Source organism: Rhododendron vialii, chromosome 5a, assembly GCF_030253575.1.
Source record: "Rhododendron vialii isolate Sample 1 chromosome 5a, ASM3025357v1".
In the NCBI taxonomy this organism is placed as follows: Eukaryota; Viridiplantae; Streptophyta; class Magnoliopsida; order Ericales; family Ericaceae; genus Rhododendron; species Rhododendron vialii.
The window spans coordinates 42,262,589-42,271,368 of record NC_080561.1 but is presented as its reverse complement, the minus strand read 5'-3'; the positions used below and the strand labels follow the sequence as shown (position 1 = coordinate 42,271,368).

Below are 8,780 nucleotides of genomic sequence, written 5' to 3'. Positions count from 1 at the left end.
CCATCGCATGCTTCTCCAATCTTCCAAAGGCAAAAAGAAAGTCAAACCACCAAAAATCACATTCATTCCTTGGACCTAAATCAAATTTTTAATCTGTTTGAACATCATAGATGTTCTTATTGCAATTGCTGCCAACAACTTCACAATGATATTGACGATGCGAGAATCAACCTAAAGCACTCTACATACATGTAAATCGAACGTATGTACCTCCAACCATATCGACATGTATCACGACATGTTTGCATAAAAGCTACTCACATGAGCAAAAAAAACCAGTAAGAATATCATACAGTGAAACACCTCACTTTCTCCCTCCCACCATACTCTGGCTCTGGCTAGATGCTCCTGATAAGCCGCCAGATGTAGTACTCATCTTAAACCTACCATCTCCATTGCCAAGGACATTAAGGTCTTCAAACAATCTGTAAGAAGGAACAAAGGGCTTCTGTCCTGCTAATGTGGCCGTGGTCCTAGGGCTAGAGCTGGGCCTCGTCTCTCCATTCAAAGCCAATCCGTTGCTTTCTTTTGCTGGAAACGAATTAATATTCTGCGACGGTCTGGCCCCTTGCACAGATGCAGGAGTGTTCGCTCGAGGACTGGAATTCATGTAAGGACTTGTCGCTGAATGAGGCTGGTTGCTATAATAACCAGGCGTTGGGGCCCACGGAGGAGGAGGGTAGCCACCGGATGAGTATGGGAGGTATTGAGCTTGAGGATGTGGATGCGGTGGTTGGGGTTGGGCTAGTGGTTGGGGTTGGAGGTAAGGTTGAGGCTGTGGTGATTGGGCTTGAGATTGAGGATGGAGGTAAGGTTGAGGCTGGACTTGGGCTTGGGCTTGGGGCTGGTGTTGGGGCCTGAGGTAAGGTTGAGGATGTACCTGGGCTTGGGGCTGAGCCCAAGGTACAACATAATTACTGTTGTAGGGCACTTGACCCTGGTTTCCGGTATAAGCCTGAGAAGGATAGGGATACCCTTGTGTGGTCGGGGAAAGGGGTGGTGCCTGATGAACATTCTGAGAAGAGGATGCAGGAGTGTTGGGGGTTTGGGGAGAGGGTGTAGTAGTTGATAATGTCAAACTCAGAAGGTCAATCATATCTTGCTCTTTTGTGGTTCTAACTGGTGCAGGTGGATCGGGTAGAGCTAATGCGTTGCTTGGGACAGGGATCACAGTCGAATTCACTGAGGTAATACTTTCGCCAGTACCGGTAGATGTGTCTTGAGAAGCAGTTGACCGTGTTCTGGAATGCCTGCCATAAAGCATGAAATATACCGATTATGAACCAGGCACAATTGATACGAGGATTTCAGTATATCAACTTAAGATGAAAGAGTGAATAGACTAGTAGTACAACAGGAAAAATGGTGGAACCTGATGAATAGTCCCCCATACCGATATTTGAACTGATCTATTATATCCTCTAAAAGTCTAGGGCCCATTTTTTTGGCTGTATTAATAGTGAAGGGACATAATCTGATAGAATCAGTAATCCCATTGGACGATAATGAGGGGATTAATAATATCACATTCCTCCAAGTTAATGCATATCCCACATTTTCGTCAGATTACAGCACAAAATTTCAACCAAACGTGGGATATGTGGTCCCCTTGCACTAATTCCAATCCAATGCTTAAATCAGGGTAACAAATGAGACCCTAATACATTAGATGGAATTGCAAGGTAAATGCCTCAATCATAAGATTGTTGTGCAGGTGTGATGTGAACCAACGTAGAAATGAAATTTATTTGATCCCATTGGGGAACACATGAGATATAGCACATGAGCAAAGAGTAACCTTCTAGCTAACTGTGCGAAGTCATCTTCCTCGTCTTCATCTTCTTCAATCGGGCTCTTTCCTACAGGAACAATTTGTAGAGAGGGACTAGCAACCGGTTCTTGGCTGGGTTCGTTGACATCTGCAGGTTTGAGGCTGGACTCAGCAGCTGATCTGGGATTGAAATCCATAGCTTGAGTTGGCAATGTGGAACCGGAAGCTATAGCATCGTGCTTAGCGAGCACAGTCTGCAGGCTATCATTTAGCTCAAGACCCTGACCAAGAAGTTCTTCATCCCTGGCACAGCCACAGCCTCAGTGTCAACCATAACCACAACACCATAAAGACATCTAAGAAATCAATCATATAATCAAGGATGAAAATTTCATTCTTTTCTTACTGGCATGTTGTTTTTTCGGCAAGCATAGAAATGGAATCATTTCACCGTCTCAGAAACTTTTCAAAAGAGACAAAAAGGGTTTTGAATATACAAGAAGTGTTTAGGAACATGAACCAAAACTTATTGACATGAATACAAGCCAAATAATATGTAGTCACATACTTTCAGATATATAGATGATTCTCGTTAAAGAAAATACGCATGAATTAAAAAACTATGCATCATTGTGAAACAAAAACTGTCATGTGATGTAGGACTATGAAGATGCTATAAACCACCCTTTGCCCAAGCCTAAGGACCCTACACATATAATTAGTAATCAAACAGCATAAGATTCACATCCTTCTAGTACCCCATCATCAAGTTTAGTCAAATAATTTCAACTTGTACTAAATACAACTTCTATGTGTCTATGTTTTGTTGTTTTTGAGGTGTTTCGGTATATATTCTAACATCTTTCGTTCCAGACACTGCAATTTCATTATTCTACTAATGTATCGTTTCACACTCCTAGGAAGCAGAACCAAGTTTTGACAGAAACAAAAGGAAATCTTTCTCCTTGTGGATAATGATGCGTTATAGTAAGTATAGGTGCACAAATGAACATGCAAATGTTTGTTAAGTAGTTGGAAAATAGTAGAGAAAAGCTCAGAGCAAATACCCAGTTGTAGTCAACATTTGCATTAGCTTCTTCTGGTTGGAACGACATTGGTTGACAAGATCAACTATTATTTCGTCTTTCACAGACTGCGAGCACACAAGCAAATAACAAGTGAGACTAACAATAAGCTGGCACCGAGACAAAGGTAAGGAGAAAGTTGCACTTACTGTACGATCACTTGGATTCACAGCTTGCAGCATGTCAGCTAAGAGATCCAGAACATCCCGCATAGAATTTATGCTTGACAAACTGAGAGAGAGAGAGAGAGAGAGAGAGAGAGAGAGAGAGAGAGAGAGAGAGAGAGAGAGAATCACATTCACCAGGAAATTGGCATATTAATTAACAGTAACACGGCAATACATGTGTATGCAACCAGATTCGATCCAAACCTTAGGTTTTCCGTTTCAGCTGCCATGGCTTCATCAAGCCTAGTTGAAGAATTGATTGGCATTCCATAACCTGCTTGGGGGTGTCTCAGAGTTGACTGGACAACAGGCGGTGTAAAAATTGGAGCTGCATCTGGTGAACGCTGGGGAAATAGAACTCCAGCACGCTGACACAAGTATAATCCAGGAAAAAAAATTACATAATTTTGTTTTAACCTATCAAATTCATAACAGACTTATCAGTATACTATTCACAGACGGAAAAAAAAAATCCATTATAGATGCACATCGAAGCACAAAATGTTAGCACACATCAAGTCGCATCAAGTAATCTCAAAATTGGAAATATTAAGGAAACAGAAGCTTTTCTTTGTTCAGTCCTGCGCTTTAGATGAAAATTACATAATTCTGTTTTACGATGTCAAATTCATAATAGTACGCTATTGACAGATGTAAAACATTTCCACTGTAATAATTATGCATGCACATCGAAGCACAAAATGTTGGCCCACATCAATTAATCCCCCAGTTGGAAATATTGGGTAAAACATGCATTAGCTGCAAGATGCTTTTCTTTGTTTAGTCTTCTCCGATGAAATATGCTTCTCACGAGATAAATGATAAAAGCAACTTATCATGAAGTCAACTCTATGAAAGGATAATGACCCATAATAAATATAGACCTACTGATCATAATGATATGCCATTCACTCAGGTAATTCATTATGTTTATGCCTAGTATCCTATGACTTCAATATATGGTAACCACTCTACCAAGGAGAGAACTCAACTCCATCAAAACACTAACTATGGTACTGTCAATTGATACTATGACTTCATTATACGTTGACCACTCTACCAATGAGACAAGTCAACTCCATCATAGCACTTACAATGGTACTGCCAATTGTCAGCAAACAATTGCAACAACAAAAATCAACCAAGTAAAGATGACAACTTACTAAAGTGAACAAAGTGTATACTTACTCTCAGTTCCTCGTATGCCCAGTAATATTGTGGATATTTCCCTCCCGGGCCACCAAATGCTTCTTGCCAAGAATCTAGGAGCACCAAGATTTTGTCCCTTACATGCATATCAGTCTGCAAATGACATTAGAAAACATTTGTTTCTGACGAAATGTAGAAGTGCCATAATAAGACCAAGTGAGAAACAAATGAAAAACATAAAGAAGATTCATAATCCCTGGAGAAAGCTAATTAGGCAAATTGCGGAATATAGAATGATAATGCACAACACCTAACCATGATCTACGATACATATTAAACAAACAAAACTAAAAAAAAAGCAAATGGAAGAACATGGAGAGCAGGTATGTGCCACAGGAACCGTTGTGGCCAAAATATTTCAAATAATAAAGTCATAGACAGCAGATGAATATTTTAAAACTTTTTCAATGGATAAATATATAAGCATGTCCGTGTCAAGTCAGGGTACGTATAGCATTGGGGCTCATTATCTATCTTACAAAAATTATGTAACAAAGATAACCACAAGTTAATGGATGAACTAGACATGCATCATACGAAACAAAGATCACAAAGAAGAGCTTGTAGAACCATCATTCAGTTAACAGACCCGTTATTGCATGAATGTTCCAAATAATTAAGTCATACGCATGGGATGAATATTTTAAAACCTCTACAATGAATCAATACGTGAATATTGTATGTGTTAAGTCAATATATTTTCGGCATACAGGGCTCGTGATCTAACTTTAAAAAGTTAAAAAAAACCTTGATAAACGACACATTAAAGCAAGAACTAGACATGCAGCACATGAAACAGAGAACAAATAGAAGAGCTAGTATTAAGACACACCGACTCCAATAGTTTCTCACTATAGCATACAAAAGTACATGGGATGTTATGATACTACTCAAGACCACACGTTGGACAGTATAATCTAGACCACAAGAACAGAAGAGGTAATGCTTACACACACAGTACAAGCTACAATACCTCATGCTCACCAGATACGGGTTGAGAAGGGGTCAGGAAAGAATACCTCATGCTCACCAGATACGGGTTGTTTTGAGGCAAGGAAAGAATATTATGTTCCTCAATTGGCAATCAGATTTTACTACTTATTGAAGCATGACAGTTTAAACTAGGTAATACAAGTCATAACTCGTACGAGCTCTGGGGAGAATGAACAAACGTCTCAAGATCCGTTTCAGTGTACAATAATGCAGAATCATAGTAACACAGAAATTGCAAAAATCGCCCACGTAAGACAGGAAAAAGGACACTAAACACAGCAAATAAACTGGCAAACTAAGTATATACTATTTATGACTTATGAGTGATGAACTGGAATCATATAGGAAAACTAGGTCTTTAGTGAATCAAAGACCACCAGAAACCTTCTGCTGAGCCAATATCCAACCATCTAAGAGGAAAGCTCACCTTCTTCTTCACAATTTTGGTCATGTCCTGCAAAATATTTCTCTCAGCAATTTGAAAATGCACATTGTCACCACAATTCTTTACCATTGTCTCCAGAAGCTACAAAAATGCCACAAATAAATGAATCAGCAAGACAAGTTCCCGAGATTCCCATCCGAGTATGTATAGAAACCGATAGACTCTACACAAGTGATGTGGCCACAAAAACAAACAATCCAACCTAGGTTTTCCGAGCTAAATAAAATAAAAATGTATGTGCCAAGTGCAAGGTAACAGGAGATTTCTAAGAAAAATTACCGTTAGGGCGAGCAAGTGAACTTTAGGGTTCTTATGCTGCAACCTTTTCTTCACAGCTTTCACAACTTCTTTTGCCTCCCTGAGATAAAACAAAACACCACAAATGAGTCCATCCACTTCTTTGAAGCGATTAAGAAACAAAAATCCCTTCATAAATGCATAATTCCGAAGCAGAATCTAATCCCCTGCCCCTTTGTTATTGACATGATAACAAAGCATAAATATCAAAAACATACAAGATTTTTCTAACTCTTACTGTGTCATAATCTAACAACAAAACCCACAAAGAAATACAGTACATAGCTCCTAATCAACAGTTTTATTAATCCATCTCTTAAAGCTTGCCTTCTAAATTAAACCAAACCAAATCAAACCGAGCCTTGTGTTCCAATCAATTGGAGTTGGCTACATGAATCCTATTTTCCCATTGAGCTCCGTCCAGCACAACCTAGTCACTTAGATTTAGTAAGCCCGAATCCTTCCGGACCATGGCATCCAAAGTCAGTAAATAGATATTACTTCTTGCAACTACGACAATACAGTAACCCCAAGCAGTTTGGCCACGCCGGCACGAGACAGCAATCAAAGAACTTAACCCCAAGATCGCAAGGTCGAATCTCATGGAGGCCAAACGTTCCAACCCTTGGGGGCCACCGGAAGTTCCCTTAGTTGGTTATCAACAAAAAAATACGACAACATAGTACTAGAATACACGTTGGCAACTATAACTTGTATTCCATGGTTTTCCTATCAACCAAACGTAGGAAAAAGCAAAATAAATACACAGCTCCAAGTAATGATTTCCATTTCTTTAATTTCTCAAAGCCTGCCTTCCCCTAACGAAAAAAAAAAACCAATATTGGTATTACATCGTTTTCTCATCTACCAAATAACGGGAAAAGGCAAAAGAAAACTACATGCATGTAACTAAATATACACATGTAGTATATTAAAATCCCTTCAACTTGAACGAAAAAGCCCTAATTAGTCCAAAAAATTTCAAGGGGAAAAAAAAGGTCAACTTCAATCCATAAAAAAGTTTGGAAAATTTTGAATACAGTACCAGTGGTTGGAATTGATGGAATCACAAATATCCATGTTCATGGTCCAATCGGGGCCGATTAGGAGGTCGCTCGTGGCCTTATCGACGCGAACAGTTGCGGAAGACGAAGAAGAAGACGACGACGCCATCATCATTTTTCTCTCTCTCTCTAAAAAGCTTTTCCCCCGTCGAAAATTCTTCGCAGACGATTTCTCGCTCCGCCGATTACAGAGGGAAATGAATTGGAAAGGAGATACCTTTTTTGCAAGGGGAGCAAGTGGATAGCAAAACTTTGTTTATTTTTCTCGAGAAAATGGTCGAAAGGGCATTTTCCCGAGAAAACCCAAAAAATGGGCGACTTTTCTGTTCTTTCTTCTTCCCCTCGTTTTTCTCCGGTTTTCTTTTTCAGCTCTCCTCTGGGCTGTCTCACTCGCAGGGTTGAGTATTTAACAATCACGCACCGTGAAGTCAGATTTTCATCCGGTTTCTAAGCGGTCCAACTACAGAGAAGCCCACCGTGCAGTTCGATTTCGGTCGCTTTTCTCGATAATCTGGTTATTTAATAAAATGGAAAAATGATTGTCTATAACGTGTTTTGATAATTAATATCCGCTAAGAACATATTGAAAATATTTATTAATACTGAAAATATCATTAATTATCAAAACACTTCTTTAGTCGTCATTTTCCCATTTAAAAAATACTTTTGAATTATTGGGATTACGAGAATTGCCCTTTGCAGTCTTTTATTTTCAAGGTCAGACGTGTCATATTCCTTCAATGAAATAATGCCAACACCGGCTTAGTTTGGCTTGGCTAGGTTTTGGCCCAACTTTATTAGTACTATTATATTCATATATTAAGATTTGGATTTTTTGAAAATTTTTCTAGACTTTGACTTCAAGACTCCTAAATTTACTGTTTGTGTGTTAGGCAATTTTCATGGTTGAATTTGTTACTTTTTTCTTTTCGTTTGCGAAGACTTTTTCATGAATTATTACTAACAAAAATATTTGATGGTAATTATGCATTATTTCAATTAAATTACAAAAAAGCATAGTTAAAACTTAAAATTGTAGTGTCATAAGCTTCTCCTTACTTTCCATATAAACGCAGCCTTTGTTCAGCCTTTACCTTTTCTTTTTTCTTTTCGTAATGCAGCGTGTTCCGGGTTAACTTGCACGCACCTCGGTCTAATCCCTATAGTTCCTCCCACAACCGCTTTATACCTTATGCATGAGGTTGAGATGGTCCTAAGAGTCGTTGGTAAGAAGAATGAAACCTGAAACCTTAAAATAGAGCAAACGCCTAAGTCACAAGCCAAGAGTATTTAGCGAACCCCACCCCGGAGGTTTTGTTCAACTTTGTTCTCTGTGAAGAGGAGGACTTGAGAATGACAAGAATAGAAGGGTAGGCCGAAAAAGGAGTATAATGCGTCCCTTTCGGCCGACTTTTAGTTTGGCTATATCCATATCGGCCACAGGCTTTCCACCAAATTTGATATCAATGACCAACCACACAAGTCACTTCTTTAAAACTGAGATGACCTTATCGGTATTTTCTACTACTATTTTGTACTACTAGTTAACTTTAAATCTAAAAATCCGACTTCTTAAAAAATGGACAAGTTTGGTTTGGTTCGATTTTATATTCGGATCAACTATCGACCTACTTGGTCAGACGAGCCCTAAGTGACAAACACGAATGATTCAGAACACCACATTTCAATACCCCAATGGCACTCAATAATTTTTCATTGACTATTGTCCTCTTAGATCTCAAATTTGAA

At 38.9% G+C, this 8,780-nt stretch overlaps 1 protein-coding gene across 1 annotated transcript; it reads right to left on the bottom strand.

Moving 5' to 3' along the window:
- Positions 1 to 43: 43 nt before the first annotated feature.
- Positions 44 to 7,417, bottom strand: LOC131326127 (TOM1-like protein 6). The gene is made up of 9 exons (XM_058358735.1): positions 7,013 to 7,417; positions 5,950 to 6,028; positions 5,653 to 5,751; positions 4,212 to 4,325; positions 3,228 to 3,391; positions 3,006 to 3,087; positions 2,839 to 2,924; positions 1,799 to 2,074; positions 44 to 1,250 (listed from the first exon to the last, which is right to left on the bottom strand). Exons 1-9 carry the CDS (start codon positions 7,144 to 7,146, stop codon positions 305 to 307), a joined length of 1,980 nt encoding a protein of 659 aa, XP_058214718.1. The 5' UTR covers positions 7,147 to 7,417; the 3' UTR covers positions 44 to 304.
- Between the last annotated feature and the right edge of the window lie 1,363 nt (positions 7,418 to 8,780).